Source organism: Lupinus angustifolius, chromosome LG19, assembly GCF_001865875.1.
Source record: "Lupinus angustifolius cultivar Tanjil chromosome LG19, LupAngTanjil_v1.0, whole genome shotgun sequence".
In the NCBI taxonomy this organism is placed as follows: Eukaryota; Viridiplantae; Streptophyta; class Magnoliopsida; order Fabales; family Fabaceae; genus Lupinus; species Lupinus angustifolius.
Window position 1 is genome coordinate 4,666,330 of NC_032027.1, and position 24,588 is coordinate 4,690,917.

Here is a 24,588-nt window from a genome sequence, read left to right on the forward strand (position 1 = left end):
TCGAGGCAAGCCCATGACAAAGTCCATAGAAATATTATCTCACTTCCATTCAGGTATTGCTAAAGGTTGAAACAGACCTGCAGGCTTTTGGTGTTCTATCTTAACTTTTTGGCAAACTAGACACTTTGCTACAAACTTAGCAACATCCCTTTTTATACTAGACCACCAATTCTATCTCTCAAGTCTTGGTACATCTTAGTGGCACCAGGATGCACAGTCAACATACACATATGAATTTCCCCTAATATTTCCTCCCTTAGGCTCCCCTCCTTAGGAACACACAACCTTCCATGGAACAAGATAAAACCTTCTTGACTCTTATAAAATCATGATTCATGTAGTATATCCTGAATTCCAAGATCTAACTCTTGTGCCAACTTCAGCTTAGTCAAAAGATCATTAGATATTTTCAATGTAGTCAATCTCAAACTAAGAGCACTTAAGGTCAGGTCAAGGTTCATATCTCTAAATTCTTCTACCAATGACAACTCACGAACCATCATATGTAAGGTCTTTCTACTCAAGGCATCTGCCACAATATTCGCCTGCCCTGGGTGATATTTCAAGTCAAAGACATAATCCTTAAGAAATTTCATCCATCTCCTTTGTCTCATGTTTAATTCCTTTTGATCAAATAAGTATTTAAGACTCTTATGGTCACTAAACACCTCAAATTTCACTCCATACAAATAAGGACTCCAAATCTTTAAGGAAAAAACTACAACTGCAAGCTGTAAATCATAAGTAGGATAATTTCTCTAGTGAGGTCTAAGTTGCCTAGAAGCATAAGCTATAACCTTTTTACTTTGCATAAGTACACATTCTAACCCATTTTTAGACGCGTCACTATAAACCTCAAAATCACCTAATGCGTCTGGAATCTCTAATATAGGAGTGTTGGTTAATCTCTTCTTAAGCTCAAAGAAACTTTCTTCACACTCTTGGGTCCATACAAAAGGTACTCCCTTACGAGTTAAACTAGTCAAAGGAAAAGCCAAAAGAGAGAATTTAGGAATGAATTTTCTGTAGTAACTAGCTAAATCTAGGAAGATCCTAATCTCACTAACACTCTTAGGTTGTTTCCACTGTAACACTACATCAATCTTATTTGGGTCTACCGAAACACCCTCATGAGAAATCACATGCCCCAAATTTTTTACCTCACTTAACCAAAACTCACATTTTTCAGGCTTGGCATATAACTTTTTCTCACTCAAAATCTGTAAGACTATCCTCAAGTGTTCCTCGTGTTCTTGATAGGTCCTAGAGTATATCAATATATCATCTATAAATACCATAACAAACTTATCTAAGAAAGGCCTAAAGATTCTATTCATGTAATCCATGAACATAGCTGGTGTATTTGTCAACCGAAAAGTCATCACACGGTACTCATAGTGCCCATACCTAGCCCTAAAGGTAGTCTTAGGTATATCTTCAGGTTTAATCTTAATTTGATGATACCCTGACTTTAAATCAATTTTTTAGAATAATAAAGCTCATCTCAATTGATCTAGAAAATCGTCTATCCTAGGAAGAGGGTACCTGTTTTTAATAGTTATCTTATTCAATTGTCTATAATCTATACACAACCTCATACTCCCATCCTTTTTCTTAACTAAGAGAATAGGTGCTCCCCAAGGTGAAACACTCGGTCTAATGAATTTCTGAGCTAATAATTCCTCGATTTGTCTCTTAAGTTCACTTAGCTCTAAAGGGGCCATCCTATATGGTGCTATGGATATGGGACCAGATCCTGGAATTAAGTCTATTGAAAACTCTATTTCCCTATTGGGTGGTAAGGTAGTAATTTCCTTAGGAAAGACATAAGGAAACTCACTTACTACTTTAGTAGACATTATATCAATAGGGGCCTCAGAATCTAAGGAAGCTAAGAGAATGTATCCTTGGGCTCCTTCAAGCAGGCAATTCGTGACTTAAGTGGTATTTAAAAACGTGTGAGATTTTGGAAGTGATTGGGAACACAAAGAAGGAAAGTCAACCATCTTAGTGGAACAACTTAGTACCACCTTGTTGGAAGACAACCAGTCCATACCAAGAATAACATCAAGACCCTTTAAAGGCAAACATATTAAGTCAATCAAAAACATCCTATCAAAAATAAAGAGTGGGCATTTCAAACAAGCATAAGAAGTAACAACGTTCCCTTTTGTGGGGGTTGAGACAGTTAAATCATAAGGCAACTTAGTCACATGGATGTCTAACTCTACCACACAACTTTGAGAAATGAAGGAGCGTGAAGCTCCAGAATCGAATAATACAATTATAAAAAATTCCTTAATCATGCACGTACCTTGGATCAGATTATTTGATTCGGTAGCCTTCTCCCTACTAAGAGTGTAGACTCTCTGTGTGGCTTAGGATCTTTGGTTGGATTGATCATTCGTCTTTAACTGTGGGCAGTCCCTTGCAATGTGTCAACTCTGAGTGCATCGGTAGCATTTTCCCTGTCCAAAAAGGCAAGGTCTTCCTCCATGAATCTTTCAACATTTCATAATATCAGATTATAAGGTTCAACTTTCCATTGAGGTTGTTTTCTTTTCCCAATATCAGGTCTAGGCTTGAAGTTCTTGTTAAACCTTCCTCCATCATTTTTATTATTTTGTACTTGCCATTTGTCTTGTCTTTCTATCTCCACTGCTTTTTATGTTTGTTCTGCAATCAAGCATTTTTTCACTACTATAGAGTAGTCTATAATTTCAAAAGCTCCCACTATGTTGTTGATGTTTGATTTCAATCCTTGTTCGAACTTCATCGCCTTCCATTCATTGTTAGGATGGTTCACTAGGTACCGAGAAAACTTTGAGAGTTCCTCAAACTTTCCTACATATTGACCCACACTCATCTCTCCTTGCTTTAACTACAAGAACTCGGTTTCCTTCTCATTCCTTACATTTTGGAATATACTTTCTCAAGAATGTTGACCAAAATACCTCCTACATGATAGTAGTCCTGAGTGCATCAAGTCTCCCTCGAGCACTTCTCCATCAATGTTTTGCCTCCCCCTTAAGCATAAACACCGCAAAGTCAACCTTCTATACATCACTACATCCCATCACCTGGTGGATCTTCTCTACATCTTGAATTCATCCCTCGGCAGCCATTGGATCATACTCCCCTTTGAAAGATGGTGAAGCATGTTTTCTGAATTCATCCAAACTTGCATATCATTGATGATTAACTCCTTCATTCACATTATTCTGGAGTTGTGCGAGGATCTGATTAGTAGCAGCTGTCTGCTCTGCTAATGTGTTGGCTATTTTCTGGAAGGTAATAATTAAAGGGTCATCAATGGAGTGCTCATTATTGTTGTCACTCCTTGAACTCCCTGGTCCTACCATAGTTCTGTATACAAAGCACAAAATATTGAGTTAGTTACTCACAACATAATGTACTCAAGTATTTAGAATGTTTGGAAGACTAAGAACAAACAAGGGAACACAACAAGACTCCATCCAGTTTCTAATGTCCAGTTTAGAAGTGATTGAGTGTTACTACAATCCGAGCTGAATCGAACTGCTTTGATACCAAAAATATAACACCTTAATTTGGATAATAACATACAAGCGAAAACATGTTCATTAAAAGGATCTCATAGCATTAAACTTTCCTTAATGTAGAAGAATAACACCTCAATATATAAAAATGAAATAAAGTATTATTAAATTAAATCAACATCATAAATTGGACTTCATCTAAAAAAGATAAGAACAAAGTCTTAAAATACCCTCAAACACATAAATATCTCCTTAATAAATCATAAGATAAAAAAAATAGCAAATAATAAATAAGCTATCATCTACAATGGTTGCTTGACTACGGTTCTTCCACGTGGTACTTAATCATTTCTTATAAGACCCTAGAAATGTCAAAACCCAAGCATAGTGAGATGAAATCTTAGTAACACTATAATGACAAAACTTTAGAAAATATGATATTACTAGTCACACCAAGTACATAAAATCTCCATAAAAATGTAAAAGATAAATAGCAATAATCTCACTTAACTCTATAATTTAGTTCAATACTCATAACTTAAATATAAATAAGAGGAATATAATTCAAATACATCATGGCATTTCAATCAATTTTCATATAATGTCAACGGTCTCGAATCCTCAGTCCATGATTAAAATTTTGCACACAGCATGTCTGTTGGAGGTGCATGCCCCTCACCCGGTGTCCCGAGTTTGTAAAAATGTCTTATCCTGTTTCTAGTAATAAGTCCGTCTTCATATAACTGAGAGTTCATTTGCCTGTATCCAAGCCAATCAACAGACCTTAAGATTCTCTCAATAATCAACATAATTGGGTAATAAACTTCTTCAATAGTTAACAATCAAACACCATAATTAGGTAATAACACTCTTTAACGGTTAACAATTAATTAATATAATTGGATAATAATCATCTTCAATAATTAACAATCAAACACTATAATTGGGTAATAAAATAATTAAGCTAAGGTTGGAGGGGTACTATGTCCAACCAACATATATTAGTTGAGTTAAGGATGCAAATCACTTGAGCTGCAGGGTAGGCAAATGGCATATGGTATATGTATATAATTGCTTCAGTGTGGATATTTTTGTATGTATAAATGCATAGTAACAATTGAATCAATACCCACAGTGGTAAAACATTGGATCAACAATGACATGTTTTTATGATATAATATATCCTTTCACAAAGCACATTCATTTGCATCAATAAATATACCTTTAGAATATTAGCAATATATACCCAACTTCATTTGTATCAATGTGCTAGACATTAGTAACTCAACACCATAAACATTGGTGAACGTGAAGCACAAAGTTATTCACATTCATTTTATACAAATTTAACATTGTTCCATCGCCTATTAATTGGAAAATTATAGAAGCGTTGGTAAAAAAAAGTCTCTTTCATATCTAATTGAAATTGATACAAATATTCAACGTCTACCCATGCAATTGATTATAGAACCATGTTTTGAAATTAGCAAAATAAATCCAAATTCTAGAGTTGTTCTATCACTTATAGAAATTCTCTCATTTACAATCTTATGGAGTTTAATTTTAAAAGGGCTATAGTGTTATCTGATAATGGATTGATGGAGAAACCTTATCCTTTTCCTTTCTATTTTTTTTTCTGTCTCTTATGGTTGCTAGGGTTTCCTTTTCTCCTTACTTTTATGTTTTTGAAGAATCTAATCTCTTATTTACTATTAAATAAAAATACTATCTATTTTATTCTCTTAATTAATAATCATTATGATATTCAAATCCTACATATATTTTAAATTATTACACAATTTATTTAACTAACACTAGACATATTAAAAAAATCAGATACAATCATTTCATACAAGCTCAAAATCATACACACTAATCATTAATAATTCAATTTATTATTATTATTATTATCATTATTATTAGGTGTTACAACAGCCACCTTGAACCCCTCCCACGAAGAATGGGCGTTGCACCTGCTCCACTATTTGTACCAGCTTAGTGCTTTGCCTTCTATAGCCATCAACATAGCTTGCATTTTCTCCTTCTTAGTTACCTCCTTCATAAAGAAATACCCCTCTAACCTATGGGTCCAGTCAAAAGCAACATCTCCTGAAAAAATGGGAATTTCCAGCTTTCTCCACCTTTCCCTTCCACGATTTTCCTTGAATTCATGCTCACCCCCAAATTCACTTCCTTCATCTTGCGAATTAGGAACCCTAGCTCTGGTTGTGAGTTGGGCCATGCCTCCTCCAAACTTGTCATCTTTGCCTCATTCAATTCACTTGAATTTGTTGTTCTTCTCATCTCCCCTCATTCTTGAACCCAATCTTTAGCATTTCGTGTCATTCCTCCTGTAGAAACCATAGGTAGAGTTCTCCTTAGAAGCATGTGAAATCAAGGCACCAGGATGGTACTCTGATATTAGTGTTAGAAATAGATTTTTAGAAGAAGAGATTTAGAAAGTAAGTGAAAGAATAATGTTTACGATCTTCAATGATCTTGAACAATTTCTGTATTATTCAACTTAAACTTAATGTTATGATTAAATTAAACTTTGAGAAGAACTCCCAAGAATAACTGATTCCCCAATTAGTTATCTTTTTCCTCCAATTCCTCACTTTACAAAAGATGATTAACTAGCATTCCCCCACTTTCTATTTATAACATTTCTTGCCTAACTAACTTTTATTCTAGCCTTATTTCTTCTAACACACACTTTTTTAATAAGGGGTTTATCCTTATTCCTAACAACTAGACCCTCCAATACTGGAATGTGAAGGAAATGAAGAACTGTAACATGTGCAGAAAAAGGAAAAGAGGAAAAGACAAATTTGGTTGTGGACAGAGAAAATGGAATGGAAATTGTTACATCCATAGGACACGTGGCTGAAGATCCTGAGGCAGAAAAAGTGAGCAACAAAAGGGCCAAGAAAGAGAATATAAAATGGAAGGATTATGTGATGATTGGGGGATGATATGAATGATGATAACTTTCTCTCCCTGACAGATTATTCTTTTTCCCACTAAATCTTCTTCTTCTGCACTATGACACATTTATCTTTCTGTTAATAATGTACTAGCCATGAACTTCTATTACTTCATGAGTCATAGCTCATATGCACCTTTTTCTACTTAATGAAGTGTTATTTTTCTCTTAATTCCTACATTGCTATTTCTACTTGTTTCAATTGGTGCTTTCATTGAGCTTCCATGGCGTAGAACACCAGATTGAAGGATTTACAAGCTACAGTGACGTTTCACTCTGATGAGCTTCATCGATTGACTCAAACGATGGATGCTAGATTCAACGAGCATAATGATCATATGGATCAAATTCAAAGAGCACTGCAACAAATTCTGCTCAACACTTCTCCCATTGGTGGAAATTAATCGAACTCAGGTACCTCTCTTATTGCTCCAGAGCATGCAGTTTTGTCGGTGAAAGATATTTCCTTCGGTTTTCCTCATTTCGATGGCACTACACCAGTTTTGGAATGGATTTTCAAGGCTGAGAAATATTTTAACTATCACAACACCCCTGATGTATCTCACGTTGATATTGTTGCAATGCACTTTGATAAAACACAGGCATTGGAGTCACAATTTGGGCCTTCCCCATATGATTTTCAACCAACTAGCCCCTAAGATGAGATCAGCCCCAGAAATGGGCAGAAGAAAAATAGGTAATTGGAATGAGTTCCCCTGAGCGTGTACATTAAGATGTTGTATTAATCCTTCAGCATTCATGTAATTGCCTTTCCCCACCATAACTTTGAATCTAGGAATGGGAGGGCAAGTTTACATCTCTCAAAGGGGATTCAGATCTTATTCTTGCCCATGCTGAACTTCACCACATCAGACGAATGGTTCACACAAAGTCCATTGTTGAAATTTACAGCATGCACTTATTGGAGCATGTTTCCAATTCTCCTAAATTGTAGCTAGACAATGATGTTATGCACCCTGAGTTAGCATTGTTACTTCACAAGTACAGTGAGGTGTTTTCCACCCTTGTTTCACTTCCCCCATCAAGGTCTCATGACCATTATATTCCATTGTTGTAAGGCTCTAACCCTTTTAAGGTTAAACCTTACAAGTATCCTCATAGTCAGAAGGAGGAAATTGAAAGATTGGTCAGTGAGATGTTGACTCAAGGCATCATTCAACCAAGAAAGAGTCATTTTTCTTCTCCAATCATATTGTTTAAAAAGAAGGATGGTTCCTGGAGAGTGTGAACTGATTATAGAACTCTAAACGCAATTACAATTAAAGACTCTTTTCTAATTCCAATATTGGATGAACTCATTGATGAATTGTTTGGTGCATGTTTTTTCTCCAAGCTAGATCTCAGATCAGGCTATCACCAAATCTAGCTTAATCTTGAAGACAGATTCAAGACTGCATTCAGAATTCATCAAGGCCATTGTGAATGGTTAGTCATGCCCTTTGGCTTGACCAATGCACCAGCTACATTTTAGAGTCTCATGAATGACATTTTCAAAGGTCTCTTAAGGAAGTTTGTACTTGTTTTTTTATGACATATTGGTCTATAGTTCTTCATGGCAGGATCACTTATTTCAGTTGGAAATTGTGTTGCAAATCATGCAGAACCATAAGTTGTTTTCCAAATTCTCCAAGTGTTCATTTGGGGTTCCACGGATTGAATATTTAGGCCATACCATTTCTGGTGCAGGGGTTGCTATGGATTCAGATAAATTGGTAGTTATACAACAGTGGTCATAACCTATAAGTTTGAAGCAACTAACAGGTTTTCTTGGCCTTACTGGGTATTATAGGAGATTTATCAAGAACTATGCTTCCATTGTTGCTCGCTTATCTGATTTACTCAAGAAGGATTCCTTCAAATGGTCTCATCATGCCTCTATTGCCTTCTCACACCTCAAACAAGCCATGATGTCAGCCCCTATTTTGGTTGCCCCAAATTTTTAAAGCTCCTTTCATTCTTGAGACTAATGCCTCTGGTTATGGTATTGGTGCAATTCTCAGTCAGAATAATCATCCCATTACATATTTCTCCAAAACGTTTTCCCCTATGATGCAAAGGCAATCTGCTTATGCTAGGGAAATCTTTGCTATCACTTAAGCCTTAGCCAAATTCAGACTTTATCTCTTAGGTCATAAGTTTGTAATCAAGACTGGTCAAAAGAGTCTGAAGGAGTTGTTGGAACAGACCGTACAAACTCATGAGCAACAACAATGGTTGCCTAAGTTTTTAGGCTATGATTTTACTATCCAATATAAGCCTGGCAAGGATAACATTAGAGTTGATGCTTTATCCATAAGCTTCTTTATAGCCTGGTCCCAACCCATTAGCACTTGGTTGGAGGAATTGATTGCCTTACAAGAACGGGATGTTGTCATCAAACCCTTAAGAGCTACTACCTTATTTGTCTCTACACCCAAAACTGAGTATGCAATGTGTCAGGGTGTGATGCTTTACAAAGGACGAATTATGGTGCTTGTTGTCCAGGAGTTCAAAACCAAGTTGTTGCAAGAATTCCATGCTTCTAAAATTAGGGGTCATGCTGGTATGACCAAAACCATTACAGCTATCTCTTCTCAATTTTTTTGGCCTGCAATGCATTAAGAGATCCAAAGATTTGTGAGAGAATGCTAAGTTTGTCAGCAGGCTAAGGTTGAACATGTTATGCCTGCTGGTTTGCTTCAATCCTTACCCATTCCACATCATATTTAGGAGGATATTGATATGGACTTCATCACCAAATTACTCGGTTTTAATGGTTTCACAACTATTTTTGTGGTAATTGATAGCCTCTCTAAATTTGGTCATTTTATTCCCTTAAAAATAGATTTCAATGGTAAATCAGTAGCAGAAGCTTTCATCAACAATATTGTGAAGCTCCATGGTATCCCAAAATCCATTGTTTCTAATAGAGACTGGGTCTTTGTTAGTTCTTTTTTGCAACACATCTTCAAAGCTCAAGGAACCAAGTTGGCCATGAGTTCTGCTTATTATACTCAGTCGGATGGTCAGACTAAATTTTGAATAAGACATTGGAAATGTACATACGATGTTTTGTTTTTGACAATCCAAAATCTTGGGTTAGAATGTTGTCTTGGGCTCAATACTGGTATAACTTTTCTTATCACCACAGCCTCAAAATGACCCCCTTTCATGCCATATTTGGCAGAACACCTCCCTCAATTCTCAAATATGAATGGCATACTAAGGATTCTCCTTCGGTTCAAGCTGCATTACTTGAACGAGCCAAATTGTTGAGACAACTTAAGGCAAACTTGTTAAAGTCTCAGAATTATATGAAGATCCAAGCTGACAAAAAGAGAAGAGATTATAGATTGGAAGTGGGCGACTTAGCCTTGGTAAAATTGCAACCGTACAGACAGAATTCAGTGGCCTTAAGGAAAAACCATAAACTCAGTCTAAGATACTTTGGCTCATTCCCGATAATCCAGAAGATTAGGGAAGTTTCTTATCAATTACAGTTGCCACCCTCAGCCAAAATTCACCTTGTTTTTCATATTTCTCTTTTAAAGAAGTTTCAGGGCACCTCGGCTCATCAGTACTTTCCTCTACCCTTAACTATTCTACCTGAAGGTCCTCTTGTCCAACCTCTTAAAATTCTTAAATTGAGAATTGTGGTCCAGAATTCCAGAGAAATTCCTCAGATTTTAGTTCAATGGGAGGCAGCTAATATTAACGAAGCCATGTGGGAAGACTTAGATGACTTTCACCAATTTTATCCTCACTTCAACCTTGAGGACAAGGTTGTTTTTTAGGGAGGGAGAATTGTAACATGTGCAGAAAAAGCAAAAGAGGAAATGACAAATTCGGTTATGGATAGAGAAAATGGAATGGAAATTGTTACATCCATATGACACGTGGTTGAAGATCCTGAGGCAGAAAAAGTGAGCAACATAAGGGTCGGGAAAGAGAATATAAAATGGAAGGATTATGTGATGATTGGGGGATGATATGAATGATGATAACTTTCTCTCCCTGACAGATTATTCTTTTTCCCACTAAATCTTCTTCTTCTGCACTATGACACATTTATCTTTCTGTTAATAATGTACTAGCCATGAACTTCTGTTACTTCATGAGTTATAGCTCATATGTACCTTTTTCTACTTAATGAAGTGTTATTTTTCTCTTAATTCCTACATTGCTATTTCTACTTGTTTCACGAACTTATAATAATTTAATTTAAAAATAAATAAAAATATGGACTCTTACAATTTTATTAGTGTTATATGTTAATATCTCTACAAAGTAATGGACTCATGATGATGTAGTTGTTGATGCAAGCGGGCTTTTTATTTCATAGCCTCTGGTTGCTATGATAGTAACCTATGAGGATTATAATTAATTAAGAAAAATACATAAAAATGGTTATAACCTTCAAATTTAATAACAATTATATTAACATTTCAAAATTACTACCATGTAATAATACAACTACGGGAAAATCTTTCAGTTTCTGATTTATGAATAGGATCAATGGATTAAACTCAGGGTCCAGTAATGCCTTCAGGAGCTCCAGCTGTTTCTTGGAGACTGATCTCACCTGCATGTCAAAATAATCATTCATTTCTAAATTTGAAAACAAACAAAAATGACCAACGATGCGCTTGAACTGAAGAGAAAAGCTATTAGGCTATCAATCAAAGGTGGTGAAACTGTTGGGGGAGTGATTACAAAGTGAATGGAGAGCCATTGTGATCAGTTTCGAGTTATAAAAACGTTACAGATTTTGTTTTAACTGTTAGAGTCTAGATTTGTATAGTGGATCAAATATTAGATTGAGTTTTCTTGTGTCAAATATCTAAAAGCCAGTTAAAATATATGTAATTATGGAATTCATTAAGTGAATGAAAATAGATTAGTCACATTTATATAATTATATTCATAAATGAGTATGTGTGAGAAGTAATTTAGATGACAATAATTATTATTATAAAAAATGAGAATAATTACTATAAATTACTAACTTTTTATGTGAACAATGAAAATTAAAAGAATTAATTATATGACAAATAAATAACTTTTAATCTTACATGTGGTTATAATGCCCAAATTAATTATTCTCACCATTTTTATATGAAAATTATTCTCCCCTCTCTGTATCTTCATTAAAAAAATGATCCCATCCAATGGACAATTAAATAGACAAACATCTTCTGAAATACGAAATTCAGTATTCTCTTATTAAAAAACAACGTGGAGAAGAGCATGTTGAGTTTTATAATGTCTTCCTGACCGTTGGTTTTAGTGTCTTGTACATGATCAACTTAAAATAACATAGATGGGTGGCTAATATATAGTAGGATTATGCAGATATAAAAGATACATCTACTGATATGATTACGGTATAATTGACAGGCTGTGAAACAGTGAAAGCATTTTAATAACTTCACAAATGATTCATATAGAACATGTTAAATCAAACATTTATGTAGTTTGTACATTTGATTAGAATATCCATATATATTCTTTTCCCTAACAATCAAAGTATCTTATTACTCTTCTTTTTAAGTTATGGGTGAAACTGATAGAACTTTCTACACTGCATTTCTTAAATCATCATCCTTAACTAACATACCACATTATAAAAAGATACATGAATACTTATTTTAACTACTTAAAGTTTTCCCAAAATATCAAAAAATGTGTGTACAATTAATACTTTTAAAACATATTTTATGTGTTACAGACTATTTTAACTTCCATCTATGATTGACTATTAGTTTTTTTCCATCAAGGGTACAAGTGAAAATTTTAAGGTAAAATGGAGTATTAACTATTAACTGAAGATATATTTGTAATGATGGAAAGGAAGTGACAATAAAGCCAATATCGTGTAAACTTGAATTAGGTAATTAAAGTGAAGGAAACACAGGCATATCTTAACTATATTAAGAAAAACTAATCATTGTGTAAACTCGAATTAGATTATTGAAGGAACAACAAGAGTCTTAAATACAATGGTGTGAAATAAATCTAACACCAAACTTGGGACTAAAATAAGCTTTAGAACCCTCTAAACATTAGGAACATGTAAAACATACCAAAGATCACTCTTTTTTCTGTCTCATCCAAGAAATTGATGACAGAAAAAACCATCACAAAATCCATACAATCACACCACACATGTCCAATTTTCACTAACATTAAGAACATGTCCAATTTTCACTAACATTAAGAACATATAGGACACTGAATTATCCCATTCTCATTACACTGGCTACACCTCACACTCTTCTTTTTATCCTCATCAAGAACCTTACAACTTCCATCACATTCCATGCACATCACAAACCTCACACCACCACACCATTTACACTCACCTAATGCCTTAGGAATCCCTTCAAAAAGAGCACCTAATTTATCCTCTTCTTCCAACTTCACAACCTCTTCTGCTCCTCCAATAAACTTTCCCTTCACAAACATAACCGGAACCTTCACTTCTTTAGTCCCCATTAGCTTCCTCAACTCCTCCTTGAACCCCGAATGCATCGATACATCGCGCTCAACTACAAACACATTGAACGATTCAACAATTGCTCGAACCTTATTGCAGTCCTCAAATGTCTTTCTTATTCCTCTTAGCGTGGTAGTGTAGATCACAACACAATTTTCTCCTCCCTTAGGACAATTCATCTCAAATTTCTGAAGAAAAGTCTCTGAACCAAAACATTTTCTCACTCTTCTTGCTTTCGGCGTAGCCCAAACCATTCTCTTGATATGTTCCTCTTCCTCTACAGACAGTTCCTTTTCATATGAAGCAACAAGCTCTGGATCAAACAAAGGACTATCACTATTCTTTCTCAATGAATCACTTCCAAAACCGTTCCTTGGAGACACTTTCAAATTATTCAACTTCAACATTGACTTACATGTACTTGGACAAGAATAACTCTCTTTAAGAATTCCTTTAGGACTATAACTATAATCCAAACATCTCATTCCTTTAACTCCATTAACTTGAACCTTGTTCTTATTCTCTTTACCTGAAAGCTTCCTCATACTTTTTGGAGAACCAAAATCATTGAACGATTTCAAAGGGCTTGATCTTTTATCAGGGGTATTGATCAACCCACGAAGAAAAGGACTCGACTTTGGTGTTTTCTTGAGTTGAGTTGAAATGGGTACTCCTTCTTCAAGACCCTCCATGAGTTCCCAAGCATTTATAACTTCTGGGTCTTCACCACCGCGAACAGGTGAACATTTATGGAAAACAACATTCTTTGGTTCTGAAACAATGGTTGTTGTTTCAGTGAAAATGGGTTGTTGGTGATTATCTAAGTTGAGTGCTCCAAGGGTTGAGGAAGTGAGAGAAACCACGTGGTTGAAGCCGCCATTGTTGAAAGTGACATGTTCTTTCTTGACATGTTTGGAAGAGACGCAACCCATGGAAGAAGAGAGTGAGTGGGGTTCTATGTGAAAAACTATGTTTTGTTTTATTTGGTTTTTAAGGTTAAAAGGCTTTAGTTAGAGGAATGGAAAAAATGACAAACAATACAAACGGCTCTGAAAGCCCTTTACCAACCGTTACTCATTCTACAACGGGCCTAACGGTCGGAAAGTTTGAATATCTTCATGTTACGAGGTTTTCTTTGTTCTTTTTGTTTGAGTAAGAAGCCCGTGTAAATGTAATAACGTAAACACAGTAGTGAAAGATATTGGTTTAGTGTTGTGGGACTCATGGGATATTCTATTCATGAGAGTGAGAATAAGCACAATCCAAGGTTTACTTGCTTTACTCATACATACAGTTAATAAATAATTAATTTATATTTTAATTTTTTTGACCAATAAGAAATAGGGATACATGAAGTAGTATAAAGTTTGATAAAGAAGATGTGTCTCTTCCTTGATATACTTGATTATGTACAAAAAATACTTTGATGTGTTGTTTACTTACCAATTAATACATGTATCATGAGTAATGATCATTTTTATTAATAGAGAAATAAATACTATACAATAACAAATAAAAAATAATATGTAATATCATCTTTATCATTTTATTTATTATAAAATTATATTTTTGAAACAATTATTTTTTATGATTGGGCAATATTTTATCATTATGTATAAAATGGCCTTAATTGATAGAGTATTAAATTTATGCACTGACAGTGTAAAGATGTATACAGTTAGTGCATCATCTACAGTTCATTTGGATTACTTTTTCTGAAAAATCAATGATGATTGAAAATGAATATTGTATGATGCAGTGACAGTATAAAAAACTCTTATATTGTCAATACATACATCTTTTTCTCTACTTGATAACTTGGGCGAGAGAATATTTCAAGGGGAATTCTTTAAAGAGTAAATGGTATTTGTATCTTCTGAATTTTAATGAGATTATATACATAATTTTTCATTTTTTACACATATATAAGTCACTCCTAATTTATATATATATTCTATTGATTATCCCTACTAGAGAGATAAATAGTGTAATTTTTTAAATAAAAAACTAATAAGTGTATATTAGATAAGCAGAATATGATATATATTATGAAAAGAATTTCAAATATTATAAGAGACAATATATCTTTATTATTTTGGTTCGTTGCAACATAGTATAAAACTGATTTAAATATTTACATAGAATTATTGATGCAATTTGTAATGAACGAAAAACAATGAAGAAACATTTATTCTTTTATTCTATTTGGATTTGTCTCCACAATATACAATGTTTTGTTTAATTTAATTATACTTATTATTTTATTTTGCTTAAAATGTCACATTTATCTCTCTTCTCGGGATAGTTAATGTAATTATATATATAAGTTTAAGGTTATTTGTGTAAGTAAAAAAATAATGATTTATATAATTTAACTAAAACTCAAGAAATATTAGTGTAATGTATCTATATCTATACTATATATAAAGTCAAAACTTGAAATAACTTCTCTTATGGTGTAATTTTCATTTCCTATATTGCCCTTAACATTATTTAATTTTTACAAAAAAACTATATAATCCTAAGCAACTACCACCAATACATTAATTAACCATATATCTCACCTTAAATTAAACATTATCACAATTTACTCATAATTTACTAATCAAATTTGTAAATTATAATATATTAACTTAAGTAGAGACATACAATACGTTATATTTATAGACAATTGTATTTATATTTTTAGTGTTATTATTTATGATGAAATTTTATTTGGAATTAAAATTTTAATATGTTGGTAAAATTTTATTGACTGTATGTATATACATATACAGGTTTATTTCTCTTTTCTTGAAAGAGCCAAATTTAATTTTGAAGTGATTAATACAATAACAATTTATTTTAAGGGCTAAAGTTATTAACAAATATATTAGTGACTAATAATCTAATATGATAATGAAGAGTCAAATTTATAAAGCCTTAGCCTTTGTTTGGGAGTTAGGAGGGAAAGAAAATGATAGATATCAATGAGTTAGGAAGGGGGAAGTGAAGGGAAAAGGAAGTAAACTAATGATAATGTAATAATATTTCTTTATTTTCTCCTTAAAAATGTAACAATATGGACAATAATATATTATTACTAAACATATTTAATATTTTGATATTTTATATCTAAAAAACCTCAAATTGGAGGAACTTTAAAAATAGACACATAGAGGATTTGAGAAACTCTCCAAAACTTTCTCATCTCTTTGATCCAACTCCCAAACAAGGGGACGTCTTTCTAAAGTCATCTCTTCCCTTCCATTTCCCTCCAAAACCTCACTCTCAAACAAAACCTAAATCTATCAAAAATAAAATCTGTTATTTAACTCAAAATCTTATTATTTGGTTTGATGAGTTAGAGGGGAATGAAACAATTAAAGCAATTTCCCATTAGGGAAATTGAGATTGAATGAACTTTAACCATCAAGCTCAGAATTCTTCTCAACAAATTTGGGTGCACCCAAAATCCCAAATATATAAAATGAGAAACTTTCTAATTCTTTTTCCATTTCATTCAATCCAAAACTCCTATAGCTTACAACTAAAATGAATTTATCTTATACTCTTTGTCACCTTTTAATATTTTAATTTTTTTCATATTATTCCAAATCTTTTACTGTGTTAGAAATTCATTATATATTTTGTTTTTCAACTATACTAATTACACATTTTTTCACCCCAATCTCTTTATTTTTTATAACATAATTTTTAATGTGGACTAAACAAAGTCATTTAATCAAATTGTACCAAAATTCTATATAGTTCAAGATTTTGTTAAAATATGATAATCATACCCGAAAAAATGTATGCACATTATCAAAAAGAGAGAGGACTAATAAAATGAGTCCCACCAATGGGCCACTCTTTTAAATCTTCCAATTCCATAGATTTTTGTCTATAGATCAGTCACGAAAGCATCAATCTCTGTATAGACCAAAATGGGTTTGAAGAAATTCCTAAAACCAATATCAAAAGCACACCTTGATTACCATCCCTTACCACCACTTTCTCCAATCCCAAACCCACCACTTCCAACTCCACCACCACACACTTCACCTCTTCCACCATCTCCTCCCACTCTCACCCTCTCTCCCATCCCTCACCACCACTTCCACCACCTCCAACTCTTCCTCAAAACCCATCTCTCTCCTCCCTTCACCCCTCTCTCCCTCCTCCACTTCCTCAAATCCAAACTCCACCACCACCCTTCTTTCTCACACTATGACTTTCATATCTTCAATTGGGCATCAAAAATTGATTCTTTTCGCCACACCCATCTCACTTTTCATTGGATGGCACAGAGTCTCTCCATAACGCACCGTTTTGATCAACTTAGAACCCTCATTGAGTTCATTGCATCAAATCCGTGTCCATGTTCTGATGGTACTATATTCTCTTGCCCACAAATTGAACCTATTTTTAGGTTTTCGATTCATGGGTATTGTAAAGTTGGGAACTTTGATGATGCCCTTTACGCGTTTCGGACAATGTGTAGGTTGATTGATGGGAGGCCTAGTGTTGAGGTTTGTAATATTTTGCTTCATGGGTTTGTGAAATGTGGGAGGTTTGATAGGGCTTTGGAGTTTTATAATGATGAGATGGTTAGATATAGGGTTAAGCCTGATGTAGTTAGTTTTAATATTTTGATTAGTGGCTATTGTCGGAATTCACGGTTTGAGTCTGCTTTAGAGATGTTTAAGGAGATGAGGGAAATGGGGTGTGATCCGAATGTGGTTACTTTTAATACATTGATTAAGGGGTTGTTTAGAGAGGGGAAGGTTGAGGAAGGGATTGGGATGGTAAATGAGATGATTGAGTTGGGATACCGGATTTCGGATGTGACTTGTGAGATTTTGGTGCATGGTCTTTGTAAGGAAGGAAGGGTTTTGCAAGCGTGTGAGATGTTGGTGGAGTTGTCGAAAAGGGGAGTTTTGCCAAAAGGGTATGATTATTTTGGTTTGATGGAAGTTTTGTGTAGAGAAGGAAATGTTGTTAGAGCATTGGAGCTTATTTATCAGTTATGGGACCGAGGAAGTGTTCCGAGCTTGATTGCTTGTACTGTGATGGTTGATGGTTTAAGTAGATCGGGGAAGAGTGAAGAAGCTTTGAGGTTGGTGGAAAAGATGGTTAAAGAGGGTATGGTACTGGATATTGTGACTTTCAATTGTGTCCTCCAAGATATTTGCAATGTGGGAAGAACAGAAGAAGCAAATAAATTGAGATTACTTGCTTCAAGCAAGGGTTTGGAACCAGATGCCATGACATATAAAATTTTAGTGACTGGGTATACAGAAGAGGGCAATCAAAAGGAGGGAGAGTTAGTGGTAGATGAGATGTTGGATAGGGGATTCATACCTGATCTTGCTTCATATAATAAATTGATGAATGGATTATCTAATTGCCGACGCTCTACTCTTAAAGCCAACAAATTTGGTTGCTGAAAATACAAGCATTATATTTAACATGGTTATCAATTTACTAGACTTGGAGTTCCTGGGTTCAAATTATGGAAACAGCCCCTTAGCTTGCAAGGGTAAGATTATTTACATCTACCATCCTCAGGTCCCACTAAGTGGGAGCCTCGTACTTCGGTCGACAGCATTGGTGAACGTGGTTATGGAATGATTGGGACTAGAGTTATCATAATGCTTTGAAGTCAGCTGGAGTATGATTATTTGTTTTGCACAAAGATGAAGGTAATGCGAAGATCTCTTTCAATTTGGGGTGATCTAAACTTCCAAGTCCCATCCTACAATTTATTCTTTTGTGTGGTCAACGCAATGACCTCTGTCAAAATTTGAAGGCATACCTTCATGAAACATTGGTTAGCTTTCACTAGTTTTCTTTCTCCTTAGCACATTTTCACTTGTTTTTGTATCATATCAAAGAGTACTATATTTTTAGTTTAGATGAATAGTGAGATGTATTGGAGGTTAAAAAATGTACTAGCTCATGTACACAGATTTTGCAATGCAAACATACTAGGTGAAGGAAAAGAGAAAATATTAGATTTCTTCAAAACTACAGCACCCCGAAAATCACACAGCTAGAAGTATGACTAGATATACATGACAATTTGTTTGATTGCCTTTATCATCTTTATTGCCAGAAACTTGGAAGCATTTGAAAGAACAGAAATAATTTGGTATCCGATTGTTATTAGGACATCTCCTTACCTAGTTGCATAGTTTTTATGGGAGTAGGTTTCAGGAAACAAGGTTGAGTTAAACAGACTTGTGTTAGACATTATTAAACTTCGTAAATAATAAACATTTGAATATCTGTATTAAACATTTTGTTTTGGTCAAATTGCATTACGCCACTTCAATGTTTGATTTGTAATGATTTTGAAATTTCAGGGGCTTGAGTTTTATTGCCGCCATTGTATTACCACCTGATGTAAACCCTCCTAGGGCAGCCTTTGATTCCAAGGGCAAGAGAAGTTATGATGGTCCTACAACTAGGGCCAAAGCCAAGGCAGGGATCCTTAAGGTCTCAAAGGACACAATTGACCCAGGAGAGGGTATGTGAGGAGGACATTTATGTCCTTAGGTCACTTTCTACTTAGGTTTATTTTATTTTCATTGATTCAAATAAATGAGATTGCATTCTCATATAGTCTTAGGTTTATTTTCATTCAAGTATTTTTAATATTTAATTCATGTAATATGGGTTGGGATTTATTTGTAACATGGTCCATATTTCGTGACCAAGTAGTTCACTTAGGTTCAAGGGTAAGCCTTTCACGTGGCTAGGGCAAATGGAAGTCAATGCATGATCATTTCAAGGAAGGAGGCACGTAAGGAACTCTATCTATAAGGACAAACAAGGAGATAAGGCAATTCAGCTAACACTTTATCTCTAAGGCAAACAAGGAGATAAGGCATGGAGGGAAAACGAATTTAAAAGAAGATAGGTTTGTTTTAGCAATTTGAATTTGAATTTGAATTTGAATTTGGATTTGAAAGAAGATAGATTTGAATTTGAATTCAAGGGTATATGGCACACGTTTTCAAACTTGGAGATAAAGAGAAGATTATATGAAGATTAAAGAGAGATTAATCAATCTCCCAAAGATGCACACGGCTAGAAACAAGGAAAGAAGATAGGAAGCTCAATCTTTTAAGGTGCACAAGGCTATAAAATAGGGAATCCTAATCTCATCTCCAACCAACAACAAATCAGATTGGATTCAAATTAAATATGATTAGTTCCTCAAGATGAAGTCAAATTGATCAAGTCTCTTCCTTCTCCTCAACAAATTCGGCCAACCATCCACCAAAACCGAATTACACTCAAGACTAAGTCAAACAAGCAATTCAGCTCAACCAATTGATATTACTTAGGATTTTATTTTTATGTTTAGGTCCTCATCCACATCCTATCCTCATCCGCATTCTTGTCCTCATCCTTCCCTCTTCCTCATCCTCATCCTTAGCCTCCTCTTCATCCTAACCTCATTCTCATCCTCCTCCTATCCTCATCCTCATCCTAACCTCATCCTCATCAAGGAAAGAAGATAGGAAGCTCAATCTTTTAAGGTGCACAAGGCTATAAAATAGGGAATCCTAATCTCATCTCCAACCAACAACAAATCAGATTGGATTCAAATTAAATATGATTAGTTCCTCAAGATGAAGTCAAATTGATCAAGTCTCTTCCTTCTCCTCAACAAATTCGGCCAACCATCCACCAAAACCGAATTACACTCAAGACTAAGTCAAACAAGCAATTCAGCTCAACCAATTGATATTACTTAGGATTTTATTTTTATGTTTATTAGAAGATAATTTGATTTCTATCTTCTATTTTATCTATTCAGCCAAGGCAACTTTGCCTATTTATATTTTGATCAAATCATTAATAAAAGTTAAGTTGAATTTTGAGTAAATTTGAATTGTTTTAGTTGAGAGCACTTCTCCTAAACTCTATCCTTTGGCCGTGGCCATTGATGAGCTTTTATCAAGCTTCTTAAGCTTGTGGCAAGCAACACTTGACTTATCAAGCTTCCATGCTTGTGGCGTCTTCCATCTCATTCCTCTTCCACCTTCTTCCTTATCAAGCCATCACAATCTTCCCTACACTTTCCCACGCCCAAATCAAAAGACAACCCTTACATATAACCCCCAACCGAACCCAACCATCCCTAAATCACCTCATCTCCCATTGATCCGAAACCATACACATCACTTTACCCTAAACAGCCACAAATCATCATCTACAATTACAAGCCAAAAACCCTTAACTCAAACCCCTCCAACCCTAAAATTACCTAACCAAACCGAGGCCATAAAACCTCAAACCATACACAAACCCTAGCCTACTTATACAACCCCAAACCGAAGCAAATCAACCCAAAAATTGCCCTAATTTGACAAAACCGAATTCACACATTCACAAAGCCTAATTTCAAGCTAAACGATCCTATAATTCTAAGGCAGCCCCTTGAGGTTGTCATCAAGTGGTCATCAGAGCTACTTTAGCTTGAGCAATGTCAAGTCCAGAAAGGAGTCCTACGGTTTCACCAAGATCAGCCTCACTAACCGTGAGACTTCAAAACATGATGGATGCCCAATTCCAAACTCTTCAACAACAATTGGAGGAGTTGAGGATCCATTATGATAGAAGGCTGGATGAACAAAATCATGGTAATCATAACCATGAAAGAAGAAGAAGGAGGCCTAGGAGAGAGGAGAGGCCGAGACATGAGGATAGGTACAATTATTCAAGTGCCTATAATAGTGAAAGGAGACATGGCAGCCGTGGCCATGATGGAACAAACCGTGGCCATGGAAGGAGACATGGAGAGCACCATGGCAGCCCTGGCCGTGGTCATGCTAGCCCAATTCGTGGACATGGAAGGCAAAGAGAGGGTGCAAATACAAGCCCAAACCGTGAGCATAGAGGAGATTTGGATGGTGTTAAGATCAAAGTCCCTACTTTCTTGGGGATGAGTGATCCAGAGGCATATTTAGCATGGGAATTGAAGATGGAACAAGTCTTCAATTGTCACAACTATTCAGAGGCAAAGAAAGTCAAGGTGGCAGCCCTTGAATTTCAAGAGTATGCAATGGTTTGGTGGGATCAGCACCAAAAAGATAGAGTGAGATGTGGAGATGTAGCCATTGAAACATGGGCTGAAATGAAGAGAGCAATGAGAAGAAGGTTTGTACCTCATTCTTACAATAGAGATGTGCATAACAAGCTACAAAGGCTCACTCAAGGGTCCCAAACAGTAGATGAATATTTCAAAGCCATGGAATTAGCCTTGCTTAGGTCCAACCTCAATGAGGACCGTGAAGCAACAATGGCTAGGTTTCTTCATGGGTTGAATCCAGAAATCCAAGATGTGGTGGAATTGCAGCCATATGTGGAGTTAGATGACTTGGTTCAGAAAGCCATCAAAGTGGAGCACCAAATTAAGAGGAAGAAGTCTAAGTACTCCTCTAGTACGTCAAAATCCCACTCTTGGAGAGATGAGCAAAAAAGGGAGAGCCCTAAGGCCAAGGAGGCCGTGGGCAGCCACAAAACCACCCAACCAGCCATGGAGACCAATGGGAAGACTAGAAACGTGAAGTGTTTCAAGTGTCTTGGCCATGGTCACATTGCCTCTCAATGTCCTACAAAAAGGACAATGGTGATCACTAATGGTGTCGTTGAGTCCCAATCCGAACCATCTAGTGGAGAGGAGTGTGATGATGATACATCCATGTTTAATTGTGATATTTTGATGATGAAGAGGCTCTTGGGCAGCCAAGTTAAGAGGCATGAAGAAAGCCAAAAATACAACCTATTTCACTCAAGATGTTTGGTCCAAGGCAAGGTATGCATGTTGATCATTGATGGAGGTAGCTGCACTAATGTGGTTAGCCAAAGGCTAGTGTCAAAGCTAGACCTTGAAACTAAACCACATCCCTCCCCTTACAAACTCCAATGGTTAAGTGATGTGGGTGAGTTGGTTGTGGATAGACAAGTCATGGTACCCTTCTCCATAGGGCAGTACCATGATGAGGTCTTATGTGATGTGGCTCCTATGGAAGCTAGCCACATGTTGTTGGGGAGACCATGGCAATATGAAAAGAACACTAGCCATAATGGTTTCACCAACAAGATCTCATTTATGCACCATGGTCACATGGTGGTGTTAGCCCCTCAGAGCCCTAAACAAGTCCATGAGGACCAAAAGAGGCTAAGGGCTAAGATTGAAGAAGAAAGGAAGGAAAGTGAGGCAAAAGCCAAGTCCATGGCCAAGCCTACACTTGACATTGTTCCTACTCCCAAGGCTGAAATTTTTTCTACACTTAGCCATTCTTTGAAAGATCATGGCAAGGATAGGAAAAAGGATAAGAATGAAGGCAATTCGAGGACGAATTCATTTGAAGAGGGAGGGGATGATGTAAACCCTCCTAGGGCAGCCTTTGATTCCAAGGGCAAGAGAAGTTATGATGGTCCTACAACTAGGGCCAAAGCCAAGGCAGGGATCCTTAAAGTCTCAAAGGACACAATTGACCCAGGAGAGGGTATGTGAGGAGGACATTTATGTCCTTAGGTCACTTTCTACTTAGGTTTATTTTATTTTCATTGATTCAAATAAATGAGATTGCATTCTCATATAGTCTTAGGTTTATTTTCATTGTTAGTATTTAATTCATGTAATATGGGTTGGGAATTATTTGTAACATTGGTCCATATTCATGACCAAGTAGTTTACTTAGGTTCAAGGGTAAGCCTTTCACGTGGCTAGGGCAAATGGAAGTCAATGCATGATCATTTCAAGGAAGGAGGCACGTAAGGAACTCTATCTATAAGGACAAACAAGGAGATAAGGCAATTCAGCTAACACTTTATCTCTAAGGCAAACAAGGAGATAAGGCATGGAGGGAAAACGAATTTAAAAGAAGATAGGTTTGTTTTAGCAATTTGAATTTGAATTTGAATTTGAATTTGGATTTGAAAGAAGATAGATTTGAATTTGAATTCAAGGGTATATGGCACACGTTTTCAAACTTGGAGATAAAGAGAAGATTATATGAATCTCCCAAGTATGCACACGGCTAGAAACAAGGAAAGAAGATAGGAAGCTCAATCTTTTAAGGTGCACAAGGCTATAAAATAGGGAATCCTAATCTCATCTCCAACCAACAACAAATCAGATTGGATTCAAATTAAATATGATTAGTTCCTCAAGATGAAGTCAAATTGATCAAGTCTCTTCCTTCTCCTCAACAAATTCGGCCAACCATCCACCAAAACCGAATTACACTCAAGACTAAGTCAAACAAGCAATTCAGCTCAACCAATTGATATTACTTAGGATTTTATTTTTATGTTTATTAGAAGATAATTTGATTTCTATCTTCTATTTTATCTATTCAGCCAAGGCAACTTTGCCTATTTATATTTTGATCAAATCATTAATAAAGGTTAAGTTTTATTTTGAGTAAATTTGAATTGTTTTAGTTGAGAGCACTTCTCCTAAACTCTATCCTTTGGCCGTGGCCATTGATGAGCTTTTATCAAGCTTCTTAAGCTTGTGGCAAGCAACACTTGACTTATCAAGCTTCCATGCTTGTGGCGTCTTCCATCTCATTCCTCTTCCA

General features: G+C 35.4%; 2 protein-coding genes across 4 annotated transcripts; one reads left to right on the top strand and one right to left on the bottom strand.

Annotated features, from left to right (window-relative positions):
* LOC109333694 (uncharacterized protein At3g28850-like) lies at positions 4,355 to 14,033 on the bottom strand. Of its 3 annotated transcripts, none has more exons than XM_019569243.1 (2): positions 12,716 to 14,033; positions 4,355 to 4,371 (listed from the first exon to the last, which is right to left on the bottom strand). In XM_019569243.1, exon 1 carries the CDS (start codon positions 13,930 to 13,932, stop codon positions 12,718 to 12,720), a length of 1,215 nt encoding a protein of 404 aa, XP_019424788.1. In that variant the 5' UTR covers positions 13,933 to 14,033; the 3' UTR covers positions 4,355 to 4,371; positions 12,716 to 12,717. The 3 variants fall into 3 exon arrangements, with proteins under 3 accessions (XP_019424788.1, XP_019424787.1, XP_019424789.1); XM_019569242.1 differs by lacking the exon at positions 4,355 to 4,371 and adding an exon at positions 12,442 to 12,664 and having other exon boundaries at positions 12,711 to 14,033; XM_019569244.1 differs by lacking the exon at positions 4,355 to 4,371 and having other exon boundaries at positions 12,690 to 13,342; positions 13,373 to 14,032.
* On the top strand, positions 16,881 to 19,019 carry LOC109333587 (pentatricopeptide repeat-containing protein At2g36240). Its single transcript, XM_019569095.1, has one exon. The coding sequence runs from the start codon at positions 16,927 to 16,929 to the stop codon at positions 18,427 to 18,429; it is 1,503 nt and encodes a 500-aa protein (XP_019424640.1). The 5' UTR covers positions 16,881 to 16,926; the 3' UTR covers positions 18,430 to 19,019.

Excerpts from the sequence above, each read along its gene's own strand:
- LOC109333694 (XM_019569243.1), bottom strand. The coding sequence starts at position 13,932 with ATGGGTTGCGTCTCTTCCAAACATGTCAAGAAAGAACATGTCACTTTC.
- LOC109333587 (XM_019569095.1), top strand. The coding sequence starts at position 16,927 with ATGGGTTTGAAGAAATTCCTAAAACCAATATCAAAAGCACACCTTGAT.